This window comes from Mandrillus leucophaeus, unplaced genomic scaffold (assembly GCF_000951045.1).
Source record: "Mandrillus leucophaeus isolate KB7577 unplaced genomic scaffold, Mleu.le_1.0 Scaffold661, whole genome shotgun sequence".
NCBI lineage: Eukaryota > Metazoa > Chordata > Mammalia > Primates > Cercopithecidae > Mandrillus > Mandrillus leucophaeus.
This window is the reverse complement of record NW_012107153.1, coordinates 1,327,685-1,351,552: the sequence shown is the minus strand read 5'-3', so window position 1 is coordinate 1,351,552 and position 23,868 is coordinate 1,327,685. Positions and strand designations below refer to the sequence as shown.

Below are 23,868 nucleotides of genomic sequence, written 5' to 3'. Positions count from 1 at the left end.
AAAAAAAAAAAAAAAAATTCGCACTATAATTACTTGGTTCTTTTCAACCTGAATTTAATTCTTGAAGGATGATACCTTGTTTCATCTTTTCATATCCATACCATCTAGTAAACTGCCTGCTGACCAATAAATGTCAATATGATGAATAAAAGCATAACTAAGCCAATAGCTTAGAGTAACAGATGAAAAACTCAAAGTATATAACCTTCACTACATGGATTCTGACAACTGTTTGGGCAACTCTGGGTTTCTCATTTGTGTTCAGAGTAAGTTTTTAGTATGTGAGCACAAAGCTCTCTATTGCTAAAAATAAGCTACATGCCGTATACAGAATTACCTGTTTATTTACACCCTGATATGCAGTGATACATCAGTATGGATATACACATGTTGATGTTGTATTTTCCTTTAAGTATAACTTCATACTTTGGGAGGCCAAGGCAAGAGGATCACTGGAGGCCAGGAGTTCAAGACTAGCCCGGGCAACATATCAAGACTCCATGTCTACAAAAAATTAGCCAAGCACGGTGGCACACCACCTGTAGTCCTAGCTACTCAGGAGGCTAAGATGGGAGGATTGCTTTGGTCAGAGTTTGAGGGTTCAGTGAGCTATCATAATGCTACTGTACTCCAGGCTAGACAACAGAGTGAGACTCTGTTTCTAAAAAATAAACAAAAAATATACCTTCAAACTAAAAACAAACCCACAAAGACGCCACCAAATATCACTTCTTTTCCATGACCTCATGCTCAAGTAGGCAATTAGGGTGTGTAAACAATTAGGGTGTGAAGAGTAACTTAACACTAGGTGAGGCTGGTTTGATTCTTTTCCTGTGAACATTCTATACTGCCTCAGACTTTTACATAGCAGTTTCAAACATTTTTCTAACATTCAGAAATCACATTAATACTCCCAAAATTTTAAAAAAAACCTATGGTATACAAGTACACAACAAAAACTAACATAAATACTTGATTCTTCCCAAATTATCTGCATACTGGTATTACCAATAAATAAGGGCAAGAGGGAGTAAATTTTATTGAGTACCTGCTATATGTCCAGGCACTGTACTAGTCATTTGGCTTGATTTTTAACAGTTTTATGAGGTAGTTAGAAATTAGAAAACAGGCTCAGTGCTAGTGAGAAGCAGAGATCTGACTTGAGAGCCTATACTCTGCAACATCACATTTTCTTCACAATAGTACAAAAAATGAACATAAATGTGCTGGAATATATACCTGTGTTTCACGTTTTTAAGGATAAAATATATTCTAGTGCACTGGAATATATACCTGTGTTTCACGTTTTTAAGGATAAAATACATTCTAGTGCACCAATGTACATCATTGTTACTTAAGTTTGATTTTATGGTGGACACACAGATTTAATAAAAAGATGGCAATAAAATTACCTGCACTATTATTATCATCATCCTGTTCAATGAAGACATGATCCAAAATAAAGCTGAGCAACTCAGACTGCAATGAAGAATCAGGGGTGTAAACTAACGGCTCTAACATGTCACGCCCTCCTGACATAATCTGATGGCTGAAGATCATCAAAATATCACACAGAATAGTGAAGGCCTATTTAAAAAAAAAAAAAAAAGAGGAAAGCATGCTATAATCCAAGATTTCTCACTAACTGCCACAAATAATTTACATATTTAACACAGAAACAGAATCCAACTTTCTATATTTAAAAATCTTAAGAGAAATCAATGTTTAGTATTTTCCTAAGACTCTAAAGCTGAGAAGTATATATATTTGCATAATGCTTTACTAACTGCAAATTTCACAATTTTTTTTTTAAATTTTCAGCAACATTAAGTGACTTGTACAATATGTTACACACTACCAAAACATGCAGGGTCAGGACTCAAACTCAGGTTTTCTAACTCCAAATCCCCTACTTTGCTCTATATTGCAATGCCCCAAGGTATTCATTCTCAAACATGAAATAATGTATAAACTTGGTACCATTCTTCATTCTACAGAAGAAAAAACATTAAAGAGGTAAGTATTAGAATAGAGATCACAAAATCTGTGGTACTTACTAAGTACTCTCATTGTTCACACGTGTACTGATTAAGTAGAGAAAACATAACCAGATACGGGGCTGCTTACTATTTATCAGGTAAACCTGAACATATTATAATAAACATAAGGCTGAAGTTGTATCTCAAGGAGCTTAATAAAAACTCTGCCACGGATTTTAAATGGAGTTACAGACTAGTTAATTATTTGTTGGGAAGGGGTAATGAAAATAGAAATTTAGGGTCACAAAGTAAACCAGAAAATACGTTTAAAGGAAGCCCATTCCTGGAAAGACAATATAATACAGAGCACAAAGTAGATCTTACTAACAGTTTTGCCATTTTGGAACCAACCATATTTACTTTTTCTCTTTATGTTTTTACCCCTTCCTTCAGTCTCTTCTCCTAACTACTATAGTAGTAATTTATACCTATTAGCATATTTCAGTTTACAAAAACTTGCAACATAAAGAGTAAGGATATAACGTATTAAGTATGATGATATTTACTAATTAGCTGAACTGACAAATCAAGTGAGCTGACCAGGACACATTCTGGGAAGCTGTTGGGAAGACTGGGCACACAAGCTGTTTAATAACTAAATAATTAACCTCTATGGCCTGAGCAAGGGATTATATAGGCAGTTACACAGGATAACCCACAAGGATTATGTGTTAATGCTGTAAAAATAGGGATTATTATGCTGAATAACTTGGTGTCCCATGCAAATATAAAGTAATATTTCATGCATTAGGTTTGGATCCGTGCATGTCATTAAAATCCTATTCCAAGAGTTTAAATCTAAATTCAATTTACTACCATCAGAAATCTTGTTCCTTTCATCTGAATTATAGAGATGAAAATTAAAGTACCACACCCTTTATTGCTATAGTTCAAAACAACACATATAAAATTGGAAAGAATTCAGCAATGTAAGTTATGGCTATATACTTCATATTTCTGGAAAAAAAGAAAAAAAAGCAAAATTCAGTAACTGCATCTTGGCCATTGAATACCTTCTAATTCATGTGTGACCAAGCATATATGTATGGTAGGGACAAGAGAGAGATGGAAATACAAAAAATAGAGACTAACAGCTGGGCACTGAATGGACATTTTAAACTATAGAAATCCAAATATGTTTTATTAAAATTAGCTTCGGTATTTTTTAATTAAATAAAAACAAGTGCCAAACAAAAGGGCTGGTATATCTGAACATATCACAGTGTCCAAAAATCATAGTCAGGTTGACTATTGGGATTCTACCTGAAAAAACAAAGGTTAAGCTGTATGAAATGGTTGCAAACCTTGAAATCACCATAATCATTTTGACTATACCATATTAATAGTTATTATGAAATGCTTGTGAAAACATCTTCCCATAAAAGCATTTGAAAAGCATGTTTCCAACGAAGCTTAATCCTCTCAATTAGAGAATTAGAACTGAACATGACGTTAGTTCTAGGATCAAACCAGGTTAACAGTCTATTTCCAGAACTGAAAAGGTTGGAAGTAATGGAAGCATGAAGGCATATGGGCTGGGAAGGTTAACACTTGGAAGAGTGACTATAAATGTTTATTTCAGACAAGGTCCACAGAAAGATCAGGATGAGCGAGAATGCCAACATTTGATATTCTCAGAGAACAAAACGTCGTGGACTTTTCTATCCTGGAGCAAACTTGTTATATTAGTTGCTTTCAGGAATGACTTTTTGTTAATTTCATACATCTATAATTTGTATGAAGAAGTCTGTTTATCATGTGTCATAAAGGAACAACAACATAAATTAACTATAAGGGTAATCTATAATGCAATTATAAACCCCACATGAAATTAATCAATTTTATTATGCACAAGTCCAATATATTGACCTATTTTTTTAGTATAGTATACATAGGCAGATACAAGATATTTCTGCTTTGCTCAATCTTAGTATTATTTAAACTTTCTACATTAGTTCAGATTTTATAAAAGTTGCTTACAAAAAGATTACCATCTATAGTAATTACTAACCTGTTCCTTAACAGTAGTATTCACGTTGGTCAGGTAATGTTGACATATCTGACAAAATACTCTCATTTGCTTCTTTAAACGCAGCAAGTCCTCCTTGAAAAAATTTAACATTAACTTTTAAAAAATATTGTATAAACAATTCAGCATTTCTTTAAAATGTTTTCAATTACATAAAACATTATCTCATATATAGCTTTATTAACTCTACTTGTGCATTTGATTTAAATTTCTTGTTTATAATTTACTAGAAATGAAAACAAAGAGACGGTTTGTCTTACAAATCTCACCAAAGTGCAGCCTTAAAAATATGAGGTACACTAATAGATAATATCCTAAGGCTTTAGCCACTAGCACAGAATGCTAATAAAGATTTACACTCCGTGCTCACATCATTTCAAGGGTGGTCAACCCATAAATGGAAGAAAATAATAAAAAAGAAATGGCATCTTCCATTTCTTGTTAGAAGGATACTGCTGTACTTTATAAAAACTCAGAATAGAAAACATTTTGTGGTGTTACTATAAACTTTAAAATGTCTCAAACTTTTAATTTAATTAATTTGTTTGTTTATTTATTTTGAGATAGAGCTCACTCTGTAGCCCAGGCTGAAGTGCAGTGACATGATCTCGGCTCATAGCCCAGGCTGAAGTGCAGTGACATGATCTCGGCTCACTGCAACCTCTGCCTCCCAGGTTCAGGCAATAATTCTCCTGCCTCAGCATCCTGAGTAGCTGAGATTACAGGTGCACACCACCACGTCCGACTAATTTTTGTATTTTTAGTAGATACAAGGTTTCACCATGTTCGCCAGGCGGGTCTTGAACTCCTGACCTCAAGTGAGTGGCCTTCCTCAGCCTCTCAAAGTGCTGGGAGTACAGGCGTGAGCCACAGTGCCTGGCTTACCATAAATAATTTTATATTCACTCCTTTCCTATACTAAAAATACTGCCTTTTTTCCAGTTTATTTTTTAACTTTCAACATAGGTGAGCAATTATATATGGTAATATAGTCACCGTTCCTACTACAAGCTTAACATTTAGTGAAATTAACTTTTTCCTAACTGATAAAAAGCACACAATGAGCGGGGCACAGTGGCTCACGCTTGTAATCCCAGCACTTTGGAAAGCCAAAGTGGGCAGATCAGTTGAGGCCAGGAGTTCGTAAGCCTGGTCAACATGGTGAAATCCCATGTCTACTAAAAATGCAGAAATTAGTGGGCGTGGAGGTGCGTGACTGCAGTCCCAGCAGCTTAGGAGGCTGAGGCACAAGGATTGCTTGAACCCGAAAGTCAGAGGTTGCAGTGAGCCAAAACTGCACTACACTCCAGCCTCGATGACAGAGCAAGACTCTGCCTCAAAAGAAAAGGGAGGAAAAAAAAAAGCATATAATGTTAACAATACTATATTGATTTTTCAAGAGGAAAAATCCATTTGTAGATATAAACAGCATCTTAAAAGCCCAGAGAAATTCTAAGTATTTAACATTATTCTCTGGGTTTAGGCAACACAAACTTATTATCAAGAGGATTACTTTTTGAAGAAAATGCCTACAAACACCTAACTCCCGAACTCTCAGAAATTGCGTGATATTTCTAAAAATGAGCCCAAACAATATTTAAGGCAATATCCAGTACTACAAGTACAATGTTTAAGCTTCCAATTTACAAATGGAAAAGGCAGTCCTGTTTAGTTCAATTACTAAACACATTAAGGATTATCATTATGGGTAAAGCTTTAAAAGCTCTATATGTACTAATAGCTGGCACTAGCACATTATATATTCAATCAGAAAATGATTGATCATGAATTTGGAACATCACTAGAGAGATCTTGAATATGAATAAGGTTATCTCAAAACAATACCAGAGCATAAGAAGATCTAGGGGCAGTTGGTTTATTATCTTCAATTTATGTAATCTAATACTTATATCTGTTTCAAAGGCTCTTGGTCATCAACTTTGAGAATACAGAAAACCACAGATTATGCAACCTTCAAAAGTGAACAACAATGTTTAATTAAAAATCATACCTTGAAACAAACCATACTGATGTCCTCCACTATCAAACTATAAATAACAGTACATTAGAAACAAGCAACATTTCACTGAAATAACTGATCTCATTAAATGTGTAAGTTTGCTGAAAACCGTTAATGATACTTAGTCTAACAAAAACACTATCGAACCACCACAAACCTTTGTAGAGCTGCTTTCAGTTATCTTAGCAAGTTGCCAAAGGATTACATAGTGAGTACACTGCAGTGCGTGAATAACAATCTGTAAAAAGAATCAAAGGATACTGTTAAAATTTACAAGTCACAAGACTTCACTTTTCAAAGTTAAATGTGTAACTAGTAAATAAATAAAAACCTGCTCAGGCATGTCTCCATTTTCGATTCCAGTTTTCAAGAGTTTGTAATTACAAGCAAATAAATCCCACTTTGAAAGGTCATGGGCACTGTAAAAATAAATAAATAAATAAATAAATAAGCTTTATTAAAAAGCTAAACCTAATGACAGTTGTTTTGGACTTGACTATTAACAGAATGCAGTAAATGCAGTAAACTTTAAAATGCCCCCACAACAACAACAACAACAACAACAAATTAGCTTAGAAATTAACATTATAACCCACAAAACATGCAAGTTTATTTCTACAGATTTAAGAAAACAGGAACTTCAAAATTCAACTTACTTATGAAAAGCAGTAATCCTCTTCAATGTTGACAATACCTGATATGCATCATCTTCATCAGGTTCTTCACCCTATGAAAATTATACTTAAGAACCATCAGAGTGAAAAATCCTAGGCTATCAAAATGTTACTATCACCCTGAAAAATAAAGAATAACGTAACAAAACCCACAAACGAACTTTGTCATTCAATACCTAGATCTGGCCAAATTTAAGGCAATATGGCTGGGGTAATAAGTCAACACAAGTTCGTTATCATAGAAACATCATAACTAAGAGAAAAAATGAAAATGACATTCTTCTTTTTCTTCTAAGTAAACTTGACACAAAATTATAAAGGCATCTATTTTTTCACAGTAATAAATGCACTAGGACAATAAAATACTTAAATGACAAGAATATCAGAAAGACAATACCTAAAGGACAAAACCTAAGTACCTTAAATGTATATCATCATGAAGACATATGACACTAATCACAAATAAATAGGGAAAAACCCCCTGAATAATGACTAGATATGCTGGTCCTATTTGGATATCAATATTTATTAATTTCATTCATTTTCAACTTAGGGTAACTTAAGTTTTGAAAAATTTTACCAGTCTTACTACAGGAAACATAAAATTGTTTACACACTACTAAATCTACTGTGTTGAACTGTAGTTCTCTCAAAAAAGCACTTGTTTTTAAACTATAACTCTTCTACAAAGTAATTAAATTTAATTAACAAACCACTGCTTGATTTTAAATGAATTTGTCCTAATCAAAATCATATTCAGCCAAGAGTAGAGCTATTAAAATTTTTAAGAAGGTAATAATTGTACATCAAAATATTTGCACAAACCTCCAATTAGTAAAACTTAATAAGCCCAGAATAACGATATACACCAAATAAAAGTTAAATGAGTAATTAATAAAACAAGAAAACTAGAAATTACAAAGTCCATATGATTTTACAACATTAATGATAAAAGTGATGTGGAAAAGGCTAACAGCATTAATTTGACAATTATGAATTTTTATTTCATTCAAGAAAATTTAATGTAAATATTTCCAGAAAAAATAACAATCACAACAAAAATACAAGTGTATTTAAGTGCTATGCACTAAGCCTCTTTGGAAATACAAGAGAATAACACAGGAAACTGAAAAAGTTTTATAATATCAAAACCCAGACCGGGTATGGTGGTTCATGCCTGTAATCCCAGCACTTAGCGAGGCCAAGGCGAGTGGATCACCTGAGGTCAGAAATTTGAGACCAGGCTGGCCAACGTGGTGAAACCCCATCTCTACTAAAAATACAAAAATTAGCCTGGTACGGTGGCACATGCGTATAGTCCCAGCTACTCGGAAGACTGAGGCAGGAAAATCGCTTGAATCTGGGAAGCAGAGGCTACAGTGAGCTGAGATCGCACCACTGTGCTGCGGCCTGGGCAACAGAGCAAGACTCCGTCTCAAAAAAAAAAAAACAAACAAAAAAAACATAATGTCCTTCCCTAACCTACACTGCCAAAACACTTAGAAATACCACTTTTTTAGGCTATCTAGTCTAAATCCAGCTCTCCTTTTCTGTTCCATTAACACCCTATTCCTTAACAGCCCTGGTTTAACCAGGTAACTGTCCAGACCATTTCTCAAAACAAAAAAGATGTTAGTTTTGCTTTCACCTTCTCTGAGTCACAGATTCTTAACACTTTCTTATTTTGGTGGAGTAGCAGCCTGGTGAGTCATAGAATGAAAAGGCTGAACATCTTTTCAAAATACTGCTAGGGACTATCACCAAGACTAACACTTGGGTGACTAATTGGCTTACTGGAGTAGAGGTGCTCAACTGACAAAATACTTGTAATAGTTATAATATATACCTCTTGCAGAAAATCTTCAAGAAGCCGGTTAAATTTATCTGCCAATTCATCTATCAGTTGACTTCTTGAAATATCTACCCTGTTGAAGATTGTGAACTCTTCATTACAGAGTGCATGGTAAGTTTTAGAACATGCTTCCAAAACATCTGTATCTGTGTGCTTCTCTACAATATTCCGGATCTGTCGCAATAAGGCATCCAAATGCTGCAAAATAATAATATTTTTCATCAAAACTAAGGCATATGTGATAGGTATAAGGTGACTACATCACCACACCACCATGGAAAAAACTGTCAAATACAGTAACTCTATGACACAGAGCGTACATTTTAAGGTGCTTTTCTAATCATGATAAATAAATACACTGATCCATCCATACTTATTCCTCAACTTTAAGGGAGATATTACCTACCTCATAGGGCTGTGGTGAGAACACTAACATATATTCATAGAACACAGCAAAAGTGTTCCATAAATATTAGTTGATTTTGTCTTATAATTGTTACTATTGTCTATGGCCATACCACCCTGAATGAACCCAATCTCATCTAATTGTTATTATCTAGTTATCCACCCCTAGTCTCCATAAATGATCAGTGACACAGTCACATAATAGCTAAGAATGAAGGTACAGTTGTGGGCATGAAGCAAAGGGAAGCATCATTACCACCATTCTGTGAGTCAAACTAATCTAAAGTACAGAAGACCTAAGCTATAGGTTTCCTTTCTTAAAATATGTCCCAAAAACACATTTTAAGAAATATAAACAAACGCTATGATGAAATGAACTAAAAAATTTTTCTTAAAGGTTTTTTTTACACAAAATAATCTTACCTTTTCTAATCGTCCAGTGGTATATATTTCCAAATCAAAGTACTGAGGCAGCTGCAACAAGTTAGTCACCTTTTCTGCATCTACAGAGTACTGTGAAATACAAAGATCATGTTAAAAATATCACTATAAGGCCGGGCGCGGCGGCTCATGCCTGTAATTCTAGCACTTTGGGAGGCCAAGGCGGGCGGTTCATGAGGTCAGGAGATCGAGACCATCCTGACTAACACAGTGAAACCCCGCCTCTACTAAAAATACCAAAAAGAAAAATTAGCCGGGCGTGGTGGCAGATGCCTGTAGTCCCAGCTACTGGGGAGGCTGAGGCAGGAGAATGGCGTCAGCCCAGGAGGCGGAGCTTGTAGTGAGCCCATATCGCGCCACTGCACTCCAGCCTGGGCAACAGGGCAAGACTCCGTCTCAAAAAAAAAAAAAAAAAAAAAAAAATATATATCTCGCAATAAGCATTATAATATTCTGTGAGGCATTTAGAAAAAAAAAACTGTGATTTCTTAATAACACTATGATATCGACACAAACTTACTTTTGCTAATAACTGAGGAAGGGCCACGGCAAAAAGCTCAGTGATTTTTGTCCTGTCATCCAACTGTGTCTTCTTCTCCTTTGCTGTAAGCACCTAAAGTAACAGAAAGACTTCTATATTTATTAAGCCCATTAGCACTGTTAAGTGTTCAAGTTTTAGTTAAAACATACAAAATGATTACTAAAAGTAAACTTCAAGAGATGGACACAAAAATTTCACCATAAAACATTAACCCTAAAAGTGACACGAAAGAGAAAACTACACATTATAAAAACATAAAGCTACCTGAAATAACAAAAAAAATTTTACATAGTCCTAGAGGGAAAATCAATATCCAATAAGACTCATCAACTCTACCTTCAGATGGTTGGAGAATCGGTTAAAAATAGGAAATATAGTTTAGGAGCTTATATATAAAATATTGGGATTGACCAGCATTTCTGCTTATTCTAGGCTGTGGAACACGACACATAAGTAACAAATTCAAAACACTAAATTGCTATCAGCAATTAGCAAAAAGAAACAGAAATTTTTAAACACAGAAATAGAAAATATAGAAAACATCACCTTGTCTTTGATAAAATTTTGTTTCAGTTATGCACAAACACAAATATATTCATGTGTAATACGTCACAATATAAAAAAGAATTTTTATGCTTTACAGTCAAAAGTTTGAAAGCCTGTGGAATTGTTGGTATAAAATGCAAATTCACATAAACTTTACAAAAATGCACTAAAATATGATCCCAGGAAATAGAAATTTCCTTATTTTAATAAAAAATTATCTCGATTTTTACTTCTGATTTTATTTTAGAAGAAAAAGAAAGCAACTCCATAAATAGAACATACAACTGCACCATTCCAAATGGTGTACACTACATTCAGTCATGAAGGCAGGGACTGTCAATCATATCTCCTGCAGTTAACTAAAAAAGTATCTTATAGAGAACTCAAATTTCTCAAATTGCTAATGCTTTAAAATTTACCTCTAAGACATTTATAAGCAAAGGTTGTCTGAAAAATAAAACAAAATTTTAAAAAATTTTGTTTCATGGCTAAAATGGAATTTTTAAAAGATTCTGAAAAAGGAGAAATGGAGTTTAGAATATTGAAAAGACATTGATTGTCATACCCTTTTTCCTGTCCCTCTTCCCACGGGAGGATGACATTCAGCCGCTTGTCTAATGGTACAAAGCATTATTTCAATCAGAGCACTCTCTTGCCTATCTGTTAGTGCTAAAAAACAAAAAAAAAGTCAAAAAGTCAAAAAGAGCCTATTTCTTCTCCCTATATGCCACTTGTAATTATTACATAACAGTTTCTTCTGCCTGTAAACAGAACCTGCCCTAAGGTACTAAAGAAAATCCCATTACTGTATCACAGAAAAGACAACCTTCCTAAAACCCTCAGCATCCCAAATCTATCCACCACAGATTCATACATTTGGGTAAAGAAAATAACCCAGATAAGAAAAAAATAAAGTGCTGACAGCAATTACATCTTTTTACATAGCATAATATTTACATGAAAACAAAACTATGCACAAAGTAAGACTTTCTATCAAATTGTCTTGACTAAAAGGATAAACAAATGGAATGAGTAAAAATCTACTTACAAAACTGTCTAAACAAAAATATCACAATTAAACATCCTTACCTTCCTCTCCACTAAGTGGCTCTTCCAGCAACAAGCTATTCATACATTCCCAGTCTTTCAGCAGCTCAGTAGCACAGTCCCACATGCTATCCACAAGGTATGCTGCATGCTCATGTAACTAAAATTTAAAAAGAGCAACGTGGTCTTAGACAATAAGCACACTAGCCTTAACTCAAAAGAATGGAAACTTTATTGATACCATCTACAAACTCTCAAACAGCTGTCTATTTTTTGAGGTCAAATAGATGAAAGGACAGAGAAGAAACTGCCTTAGTCTGCTTGCTGTAAGAAAGACGTGTTAGGTAGCATCATTACACATTAACAATTATCATTAAAACATTAATATGAAAAATATACATTTTTTAATATTTTTATATATTTATAATAAATTATATGTATTTGGTGGGGCAGAGACAGAGTCTCACTCTCGCCCAGGCTGTTGGGAAGTGGTGCGATCTTGGCTCACTGCAACCTCCACCTCCCAGGTTCAAGTGATTCTCCTGCCTCAGCCTCCCAAGTAGCTGGGACTACAGGCATGCACCACCACGCCCGGCTAATTTATGTATTTTTTAGTAGAGATGAGGTTTCACCATGTTGGCCAGGCTGGTCTCAAACTCCTGACCTCAGGTGATCCGCCCACCTCAGCCTCCCAAAGTGCTGGGATTACAGGTGTGAGCCACCGCACCTGCCCTGAAAAGTATTTTATAAAGAAATTATATACATACTGCTTATTTGGACCTAATATTATATCAGTTAGCTACTCTCAATTCTTAGGTATGCTATGAATTTACTTTACCTGAACGGGAATGATAATGGTTAATTAAAACACAAAATGTATGTCAATTCAATATATAAGCAAATCATTCTCTTCATTATGTGAAGCTTAAAAGACCCTTAAAAGGCCCAGCTTAAAAGCTGGGCATGGTGGCTCACACCTGTAATCCCAGCACTCTGGGAGGCCAAGGCAGGTGGAAAACCTGAGGTCAGGAGTTCAAGACCAGCCTGGCCAACACGGCAAAACCCTGTCTTTACTAGAAATACAAAAATTAACCAGGTGTGGTGACGCGTGCCTGTAATTCCAGCTACTACGGAGGCTGAGGGGGAAGAATCGCTTGAATGTGGGAGGTGGAGATTATCAGTGAGCCGAGATCACACCACTGCACTCCAGCCTGGGCAGCAGAGTGAGACCTTGTATACAAAAAAAAAAAAAAACAAAAAAAAACCCCTACTGTTTCCCAACTCCTTTGGCAGGGGGAGGAGGGGGCGTGCAAATCATAATAATTATACAAAAAAAAAAAAAATCTGTCAAAGCAATTACAAATAATAAAAAAATCTAAATCTAAATGCTTTATGAACATGGAATATCCTCAAAAACTGGCAAACCGGGCCACGTGCTGTGGCTTATGCCTGTAATCCCAGCACTTGGGGAGGCCAAGGAGGGAGGACTGCTTGGGCCCAAGAGTTGAAGACTAGCCTGGGACACGAGACACCCCCATTGTCTACAAGATTCTAAAATAAACTAGCTGGGTGTGGTGGCACACAGTTGTAGTCGGAGCTACTAGGGAGGCTGAGGCAAGAGGATCAATTAAGCCCAGAAGTTCAAGGTTGCAATGAGCTATGATTACGCCACTGCACTTCAGGCTGAGGGACAGAGCAAGACACAGTCTCTTAAAAAAATAAATAAAATAAAATATTTGCAAACGGAATCCAACAATATATAAAAAGAATAACATCATGAACAAGTAGGTTGATCCAACATTTAAAAAGTCATTCAACATAACTCAACACATTAACATAGTAAAGGATAAAAATAAAACAATCACCTCAAGGAATGCAGAAGCATCTTACAGAATTCAATTTCCATTCATGTTAGAAACTTTCAGCAAAGAAAGGATAAAAGGAAATATTCTCAATCTGATTATAAATAGGTACAAAACACCTATAGCTAACAAGGTAATTAATGCTGCAATATTGGACACTGTTCCCATAAGATCAGGAACAATCCAAAGATGTCTACTTGAGACAGAGTCTTGCTCTGTCACCCAAGCTGGAGTGCAGTAGCACGATCTTGACTCACTGCAACCTCTGCCTCCCTGGTTCAAGCGATTCCTGTGCCTCAGCCTTCCAAGTAGCTGGGATTACAGGCATGTACCACCACGCCTGGCTAATTTTTGTATTTTTAGTAGAGAAGGGGTTTTGCCATGTTGGCCAGGCTGGTCTCAAACTCCTGGCCTCAGGCGATCCACCCGCTTCAGCCTCCTAAAGTGGTGAGAATACAGGCGTGAGCCACCGCACCTGGCCCTACTCAACATTCTACTGAAGGTCTTAGCCAATTCAGTAAGGCAAGAAAAAAAAATGAAAAAAAAAAAATGCTGGAAAGGAAAAGGAAAATTATCTTTCTTTATAAATGACCTGATGGTATAACGTAGAAAATCCTAAAGAATAAAAAACCAATTATATATCCATATATAGAAATAACTAGAAAATTAAAAGGCCCGATCACTAATCAAATAATATGTAATATGAACACCAAAATAAATTTTGAGCCCTCTCAAAATCTGGCTAACATTGTAGGTTTCCAACTTTAGGGAGACTAGTTTAAGTCCACATCTACAATTGCAATGGCAGTTATCAACATTTGAAATCTTACAATGTTCTAGATCTGTGTTAAGTTTTATACAACTTATTTCAGTGTTAACTAAGAATTTACTACTCATCTTTTTACTAAGAAACTGAGGCTTAGAAAGAGTAAGTAGCTAAACCAAGATCACACAAATAGTAAGCAGAGTAATCCAACTGACAAATAGGATTTTGAACTCTAAAATTAATATTCTCAGCACTATACATAAATCCAACCGTTTGAACATCTTACTAAAAGTAGAAAGTGGCTGGGCACAGTGGCTCACGCCTGTAATCCCAACACTGGGAGGCCAAGGCAGGAGGATCACTTTAGGTCAGGAGTTCAAGATCAGCCTAGTCAACAAAAAATTAGCTGGGCATGGTGGCACACACCTGGAAGGCCAGTTACTCGGGAGGCTGAGGCAGAAATGCTTGAACCTGGGAGGCAGAGGCTGCAGTGAGCCGAGACGGCGCCACTGTATTCCAGCCTGGGTGACAGAGCGAGACTCCATCTCAAAAAAAAACAAAAACCAAAACAAAAAAAGTAGAAAGCATATTTTTAAAGAAATTTGGGGAGTGGGTAGATCTCCATTCTATTCACAATTTACTGTGCTACAAGGAATATATATTTTCTTAATGTGCCTCATTCTAACCCCTTTTCCAAAATTTTTTGAACCTAAGTATAAAATAAATACTATCAACTAACCTCACTTTCTAGAAAGAAAAAAACCAACGTCTTAACAAGGTTGGCATTTGGACCTTGTCTTCCTCTTCTTTTCATCATTCCATCCTCCTCTGGATCTCTACGACTGAAGAGCCTGTGAAAAAAGTGAAATATTTATTTTATGACAACAACAACAAAAAATTCCTAATCAAAAAAAAATTAAGTGGATTTCGTATCTAAGCATCTAACAAAGGAGTAAAGGAGAACTGGATAAGTACGATATCATCCAACATTATGGCACACCACGCAAATAATTGCTATAAACCTTTTTCATTTCACGTTTGATGGTAATTCTAAGTCCTTTTAAACTAATTTCTCAAGTTAATTGTACCGTTACAAATTATTTGTTTTTAAAAACTTTACTGTATTTTATATAACTGTTGCCTTTCATAAAAGTAATACATTGACAAAGCTACACCATTTATGCTAAAAAATCTATGATACACATTCATCTTGAAAACAAAACACATACTTTCCTTCCATCCTTCTTGCAAAATTACCCCAACTTACTGTCCTTTTACTATGGATAGCATGGGCATTTTTCCTCATAATCAACAAGAGAATTAACACTAAACAGCAATGAATAGAAAACTGTAGTGTAAATGTTTTATGCTACCTACTCTTTCTAATAATTGCTGCACCCCCAACAGGCATTTTAATAAAATCATAGCAACAAGAAAAGTTTAATCTATATGGCTCAAAATGGTCTCTTTGAAAGCCATTATATAACAATCTTTGAGAGTTTTCTGTGATCAGATATTCACACTTCTACTCATACTACCTAATCTGAGTTAAATAGGATCATAAAAGTAAACAGACTGTAGAATTCTTGGGATTCTTATGTCGAACTTTATTAAGTACTTGAAGAACCTTTTAATATTTTCTAAAGCAAAGGAAAAATAAGTTTGAAGACTAAATATAGCCTGTAGTCCCAGCTACTCGGGAGGCTGAGGCACGAAAAGCACTTGAACCTGGGAGGCAGAGGTTGGTTACAGTGAGCTGAGATCGCACCACTGCACACTCCAGCCTGGACAACAGAGAGAGGCTCTGTCTCCAAAAAAAAAAAAAAAAAAGACTAAATATAGCATAAGCAATATTTAGAAGCTGAAGCAGGTATTAGAAGGGTAAACAATTAGGAAGGTCAGCCTTAATATTATAATATAGTTAGGTATCTTTCTAACCATGTTCACTGAAAGACGTGGGTACATTTCCCTTTAAAGACCTAACTTAAATAAATCAAAGAACTTAGGAGAAATCTAAACTTGTAAAGGAAAAAGTAAAATGTGAAAGCTTCGATATGATCTGTAGTAATTTTTAAAATAAGTTATATATATATAAAATCTTAATGTCAAGTGTAACATAACAAATTACTGTTATGAAAGTATGCCTCAGAAAATGAGTAACAGAAATATAGATTTACTTTTTGAAGAGAAATTCTCCAGCTGCTACTGCTACTGGCCGGTGAGCTGAATAAACCAGGTGATAGACATTTTCACAATCTTCTGCAGTAAGAACTTCTTCACTACTCCTAAGAAATAAGCAATAACAGGTGCTTTTAGTAACATCAAAATTCTAAGCATATTAACAGTACCAAAATTTATGTTCATACTTTTAAAAAGTTGTAAAGCTTCACAAATTCGTGTTAAAGGAAGAAAAAACAAATCAAGCTTATTTAATCACCATCTACCAAAATCTATCAAAGATAAATGGCAGGTAAAATTAAAAGTGAATGCAGAAGGTAAACAAACGTTTAAGAGAATTATGTCACATGGCTGCTAACAGAAGAAGAAGACAAAATAATGAAAACTGATATAGAAAGTAAAGAGGCAGCAAGCTAAAAGCTTAGAGTTAAAAATCGCAGATAATATAATACTTTGCTTATATTTCATAGTAATATTAAGTCACAACATTACATCAAAATATACTAATGTCTCATTTACATCACATCAATCAAGAATGCTTCATCCACCATGTACTGAACACCATATAAGGCAATGCAAGTGGTTTTCCCAAATAACTAAAATCTAAGTGCCAAAGATCTTTAATTGCAATCACTGGGGGGAAAAAATCTTACTAAAATGTAATGTTCATTTTCTTTTTCTTATCCTTAAAGAACAAAATAAGCCTAACAAAATATTTTCGATAATCATAATCATTATTAAGGTCCATTAACCACAGTACCCCAGAGTAAACACTGTGAATTCTTCCCTTGCAACTGCATTTAGATTTCTGGCCCCTGGGAGGTCTTTCTCTCCCAGTATGCTTCTAGTCTACTGTAATATATAATCTAGGTTTTTACTATTATATATAAATTCAAATTATAGGACCACTGCCAGAGGAAAAAAGCCTAAGAAGACTGGATAGTTGAAGCACACAGATCCTCTTTTTGGTTTTCTGTTGTGCTGAAAGCTTCCAGAAGTCTGATGTCTAAGAAGTATTACTTCTTTTTGAGAGAAAAAGATACTAAATTGTTAAAATTCAAGTTTCAAAAGCACATTGATTTCAATTGCTCTTTATATAATATCAGATTGTTCTTGGAAAAATAACTTTTGTGTTTTTAACAAAATAACCCTGAATCAGGCTGGGTGTAGTGGCTCACACCTGTAACCCCAGCACTTTGGGAGGCTGAAGTGGGTGGATCACTTGAGCCCAGCCAGGTGTTTGAGACAGCCTGGGCAACATGAGACCTCATCTCTACAAACAAACGGAAAGAAAAAAAAATTAGCCAGACATGGTGGGACTACAGTAGCTATAGTCCCAGCTACTTAGGAGGCTGAGGTGGGAAGATGGATTGAGCCTGGGAGGGCGAGGCTGGAGTGTGAGCCGTGATCACACCACTGCACTCCAGCCTGGGTGACAGAGCAAGACCTTGTCTCTAAAAAACAAAACAAAAAAACACTGAATCAAACAAGTTAAAGTATTGTAATTCTACAGAAGTTCACTCATTTTAACTTTTTGAAAAGGAACGTTTCTAAGACATTTAAATTATTAGGTATATAGATGGCTGAAAATCAACATGAATGGCTATGTCTATTATCTTTGATAAAAATATCAGAAATAAGATGCTTCTAGTGTACTATGGAGGATGGTGGGAAAGAAGCTATAGAAATATATGTAGCATACTACTACTTTATTTCAGAATTCTTTCAAAAATTTTATATACAACATGTGTATATAACATTTATGATTTTAAAATATAATTAAAAATTAAAGAAAGAATGCAACAGTTAACAGACTGCTCAAGAAATTCCAAGGTAAGTGAATTCCCTGAATTGTCAATATCTGTAGAACTACCTTCTTTTTAATTACTGCAATGTTGTCCGATTCACAGAAATGGGAATAACCACTACCATCTCACTGAGCTATGGTATTAAATGAAATTATCCATATAAAGTGCTTATATTTGCTATTATCTTACATACTAATTTAATTCTTCCTCTTTTTTTTTTTTTTGAGATGGAGTCTCGCTCTGTCGCCCAGGTTGGAGTGCAGTGCCTCAGTCTTGGCTCACTGCACGCTCTGCCTCCCGGGTTCACGCCATTCTCCTGCCTCAGCCTCCCGAGTAGCTGGGACTACAGGCACCCTCCACCATGCCCAGCTAATTTGTTTTGTATTTTTTAGTAGAGACAGGGTTTCACGGTGTTAGCCAGGATGGTCTTGATCTCCTGACCTCGTGATCCGCCCGCCTCGGCCTTCCAAAGTGCTGGGATTACAGGTGTGAGCCACCGCGCCCAGCCAATTCTTCCTCTATTGATATGCACCCTTGGTTGTTTTCAAAATTCTGCTATTACAAACAATGCTTTGTTAGAGAACATGAGCATTTGAAATTCTGACAGATACTGTCAAGTTTTTCTCCAAGGAGCTTAGACCAATTTATACTCCCATCAACAATGTAAAAGGGCCTGTAATGGCATAGCCTCAACAATATAGTGTTATTACCAAACACTTTCTATCTTTGCTAAGCAAACAGATTTAAAAGTCTCACTTTAATATATATGTTTATAAGGGTGGCCCAACATCTTCTCATGTTTAAATTCGTACTTTTCTATCAATGATCTGATCCATAATATTTGACTGTTTTCCTATTATTACAGATTTCTTTAATTGATTTGCAGAAATTAACTCCTTTGATGCAAAAATATCTTGCCCAATCTGAGTTTTCTGAGTTTATGGTATTTTATGCCATACAGACATTTTTAGGTTTTTATATAGTTAATTCATTGATCTTTTTATATCTAGCTTTTGTGTCATGCTCATAAAAGCCTTACATGGTCATTTTATTGATGCATATGTGTTTATCTCTATTTTTATTCTGCTTCATTGATCTTTTTTGTCTATTCATGCACCAGGACCAAAATTTTTAAATTACTATGATTTTATAATACATGACTTAAAATTATATTGGGCTAGTCCTCACTCATTAGTTTGTATCATACTCTTCTGGCAACTCTTACATGATAAATTTTCCATATGAAATGTCACAATTTGCTTGCTATGGCCAAAAAAAAAAAAATCCTTTGCCTTTACTATTTACATTGTGGTAAATATACAGAATAGGAAGACTACAAAGCCTTTAAATACTGAGTTTTTCTAGGTGAGCTTTCCAAATTCAAGGTTTCTTTTATGTCCCTTAGTTGCATTTTATTAATGTTTCTTTGCATATACCTGGTAGATTTCTTATTTCTAGATATTTTTATAAAAAATTGTGTTATTTTGAAATGAGAAGACTCTGATTTTTAACTCTCTCAACATACTACCCAAGTGCTTGGTATAGAGATATCACCTGATAAATATTTATCCTGAAATGCAGAAAACAAGTGTTGGTGAGGACGTACAGAAATTGGAAATCTTGGCCGGGTGCATCACGCCTGTAATCCCAGCACTTTGGGAGGCCGAGGCGGGTGGATCACCTGAGGTCAGGAGTTCGAGACCAGCCTGGCCAACATGGTGAAACTTCGTCTCTACTAAAAAAACAAAAATTAGCCAGGCGTGGTGGCAGGTACCTGTAATCCCAGCTACTTGGGAAGCTGAGGCAGGGGAATCGCTTGAACCCAGGAGGTGGAGGTTGTGGTGAGCCAAGATCATGCCACTGCACTCCAACCTGGGCAACAGAGTGAGACTCCATCCATCTTAGAAAAAAAAGAAAGAAAAGAAACTGGAAATCTTGTACATTGCTGGTGGGAATGTAAAATAGTCCAAGCTTTGTGGAAAGCATTATGGCGGTTCCTCAAAAAAAAATTTAACAGAATTACCATATGATCTAGCATTCCACTTCTGGGTATATACATGAAACAACTGAAAGCAGAGACTCAAACACATACTTGCACATTTATGTTCATAGCAGCATTACTGACAATAACCAAAGGTGGGAACAGTCCAAATCTCCATCAATGCAAAAATGGATAAATAAAATGTGGAATATACATACAGTGAAATATTCAGCTATAAACAGGAGTACATGCTATAATAATGTATGAAACTTGAAGAAATTATGCCAAGTGAAATAAGCCAGCTGCAAAGAACAAATATTGTATGATTCCACTTACACGAAATATCTAGAATAGGCAAGTTCATAGAGACAGAAAATAAAACAATGGTTACCAGGATCTGGGGGAAGGGGACAATGGAGAATCAGTGTTTAGTGGGTATAGAGCTCCAGAATAAAGTGATGAAAAAGTTTCTGAAGATGGATAGTGGTGGCAGTTGTACAACAACGTAAATATAGGTAATGCCAGTAAACCATACTTTAAAATGGTTAAAATGGTGAATTTTACATAATCTATATTTTACTACCATTTTTTAAAAACGAAAAATATGAATAACATAACATCACTATCAGATATTAACATAGAATAGGTCTTAAATTCAGATTGTTTAAAAGTGCTATGAGAAGTATAACAGAGACATTCTTATAAATGCTCATACTCTAAAAGTGTAACAAAATATAATAAGCATGTTTTTTAATACACTGATGTGCTTAACTTATTTCAAAAGCATCAGAAACAGAAAAATAGGAAATACATCGGCCAAGAGAATGGGAACACATGAATTCCTAGCTCGGTCAGAATTTCCATATTCTACGGTTCCTTCTTCCTGTGTTTTCTCAGCTATACATGAAGAAATTCAACTTCTAGCTGTAAAACTCCATTACTAAAATTTAGACCTAGATGAGTTTGAACCAAATACTCTAATGTATTATTTAGATATCTGAACATTAGTGCAAATATGCAACAAATACATACTTACTGTAAAACAAGAGTGAGTAATTTTATTGCTTGTACTGCAACATCATATTCTTTGTCAAGGGTCATAGACACAATTCTATCCTAAGGACAAAAAAAAATTAAAATATTTTTAAAAAGAAAGCAAGAGGAAAGTGTTTGCAAATGACAAGTTATTTGTAAATTCTTAAGTAATACTAACCTTGAACCGACTGGTAAAAAGTTCCAGTTTGGAATTAAGCTCTTTGTTATAATAAAGCCCTTGTAGAGCAGTAAGACATTTGAGTCTTACTTCACCTTGCTAGAAAAAAAAAAAAAAAAGGAGACAATGAATTAAAACTCTATGTATTCTCAACTTCAATATTCAAGATGTATACAATATTTTCTACTTTAAAATTTTAAATGTTTCATACCATAGCATTCCTTCAGAAACTATCATCTTTGATAATGCAAAAATAGTAATCAGTACATACATTTACAACTAAATACCTATGGGGTTACTGTTTCTGAAGTTCAAAGGATAATTTTTGAAAATTTGTTCAGAACAAAACTATTGTGAAAAACAATAGAATCATGTGTCACAGTATATTTTCCACTATGGAAAGTAATGTTTGGAAAGAATTATATACAATTAACTTCTTCAAGGCAAGTGAAGAGGCAGCCTAAGAGAATGGTAGTTTAATGAAAACATATTAAAAAGGTCAGAAACCAAGCTGTAAGGTATAATCTGGCTAAGATACAGGTTTGTCAAAAGAGAAGATCAAAAATGAAGAATTTTTTTTTAAGTATATAGCTCTCAGATAACAACAGAGTAATGGTTCTTCTTTGTGCCCTAAGAAATGTCTCACTCCTACCACCTTCATGATTCTAATATTTCAGCAAAAAACTGATTCACCATTAATGGTTAAATCAGTGGCCAGGATTCAAAACTATCTAGCAGACTTTATGTGACAGAAAATAAGTTTTTACAGAGAAGATAGAAAACAATAAAGGGGAGGCTTACAGAAATGTGTCACCAGGTATATATACAGGCAGATAACTCATGAATGAGAGCTGCAGGCAGCCACGCCGATGTGTAGAAAGAAGCAGTCTGAAGGGCACATCTTACCTTATCATGCATAGTCCAACCAACATATTTTAAATAACTGTCATTAAGAAAGGCATCACTATACATCTTCATCCAAATGCCAATCTCTTCAATGCATATAGCTCGAATTTCAGCTATCGCATCACTGAATGGAGGAAGGAAAAGCGATGCATAATTAGTGCCAATATACCACAAAACTTATGGTTTATTCAAGAGATGCCAAGTACTTCAGATCTACTATGAATATGATACTATCTTAAGTATTACTAGAGATTAAAAATATATAAATGAAGCATGGGCCTGAATGCCAAAAGCTTACAGTCTAGATGGCAAAGCATAATTATCAACACATAAATACTTAAAATTATATAAAACTACAAACAAAATCCCATCCCCACACCTTTTATACCAAACGTATCCCAGTCTTTGCTCACACCTGCTGGGCATGATGTGTTCAGAAGACAGCAGGCACACTTGTCTGCTAGAGCATAATTTCCAGGTAAGAATTATTTACACATTACACTGAGGCCAAGTTCAACTGGGATTTGAATGTTAGAATAAATGATTTTAAATTTATCTTGTAAGTACTGGTGAGTCATGGAAGGCAGAGGAATAACACAATAAAAGGATATTTTGGCAAAACTGCAATAATCTCTAGGCATAGAATGAAGAAACAGACTAAGGTAACGGTGACAATAGAAGTGAAAAGGTAAGAATGGACATGGAGACATTACAAAGCAAACATTAACCTGATTCAGTAACTGCCAAGTTGAGGATATGTGAAAGAAGCTGAATAAAAATACTACCAAAATTTAAGAATAGGTTACAGCAGAAATTTAATAAGATTACTATTTCTTTCCTCTGTTCATTCAAAACAGCAGAAGAAAACATCTCACTTTAACCTATCCAATTTTTCCCACTGATACTCAATGGAAGGGAAAAGAGTCAAGAGTCAGCATGTGCAGGTTCTACTAACATAGCGCATCCAAAGGCAATTAAGTATTATGTAGCCTGACTCCAAATAGCAGTAACTTCTACGGGCTACAAGTCAAGCACAGCATTATCCACTTTTCAGATGGGAAACACCAAACTCACAGGAGTTAAATAACTTGCCCAGAGTGACTCAGTGGCACAGTTTAGAGTCTAACATTGATTTTACTGTAACATTCTTCCCACTAATTTAGATGCCCTACACCAGTAAAAATGCAAACTTGCTGAGTAGAAATTATATAGTGCTACTTGAGAAAAAACTGTCACAACTTACCGGTATCTATGTACAAACACTCCTTTAAATATTGCATTCATCATATTTTCTATTTCATCTTGATTTTCCTGAAGCTGTAAAAAACACATCATTTCTTTTCAATTGTAAAGGAAGACAACCAAATGAACACCTGTAAGTTGTTATAAGCACGAGAAAAGCAGAATTCCCCAGTATTCTGGTGAATTTTGAATTTTACTAGACAACAGTAACCATATAGAAAAATTAACAGTTATATTATCAGGTAAAGTCCCTTAATACCTGAAACACTTGAATGGGATTTTAATATTTAGCTAGTAGATTAATTTTTTTCCTAATGC

At 35.0% G+C, this 23,868-nt stretch overlaps 1 protein-coding gene across 6 annotated transcripts in view; it reads right to left on the bottom strand.

Moving 5' to 3' along the window:
- STAG2 (stromal antigen 2) overlaps positions 1–23,868 on the bottom strand; it is a 137,329-nt gene that overhangs the window by 28,776 nt on the left and 84,685 nt on the right. For all 6 annotated transcript variants that reach the window (XM_012001503.1, XM_012001505.1, XM_012001507.1 and 3 more), the window contains 16 exons: positions 23,552–23,625; positions 22,309–22,432; positions 21,403–21,501; positions 21,226–21,305; positions 16,400–16,507; positions 14,962–15,073; positions 11,637–11,754; positions 11,113–11,216; positions 9,981–10,073; positions 9,443–9,532; positions 8,609–8,812; positions 6,745–6,815; positions 6,420–6,507; positions 6,246–6,326; positions 4,051–4,143; positions 1,413–1,587 (listed from right to left, as the gene is read on the bottom strand). In XM_012001503.1, the coding sequence (XP_011856893.1) occupies positions 1,413–1,587; positions 4,051–4,143; positions 6,246–6,326; positions 6,420–6,507; positions 6,745–6,815; positions 8,609–8,812; positions 9,443–9,532; positions 9,981–10,073; positions 11,113–11,216; positions 11,637–11,754; positions 14,962–15,073; positions 16,400–16,507; positions 21,226–21,305; positions 21,403–21,501; positions 22,309–22,432; positions 23,552–23,625 (1,714 nt within the window). The remainder of the gene's footprint in view (positions 1–1,412; positions 1,588–4,050; positions 4,144–6,245; positions 6,327–6,419; positions 6,508–6,744; positions 6,816–8,608; positions 8,813–9,442; positions 9,533–9,980; positions 10,074–11,112; positions 11,217–11,636; positions 11,755–14,961; positions 15,074–16,399; positions 16,508–21,225; positions 21,306–21,402; positions 21,502–22,308; positions 22,433–23,551; positions 23,626–23,868) is intronic.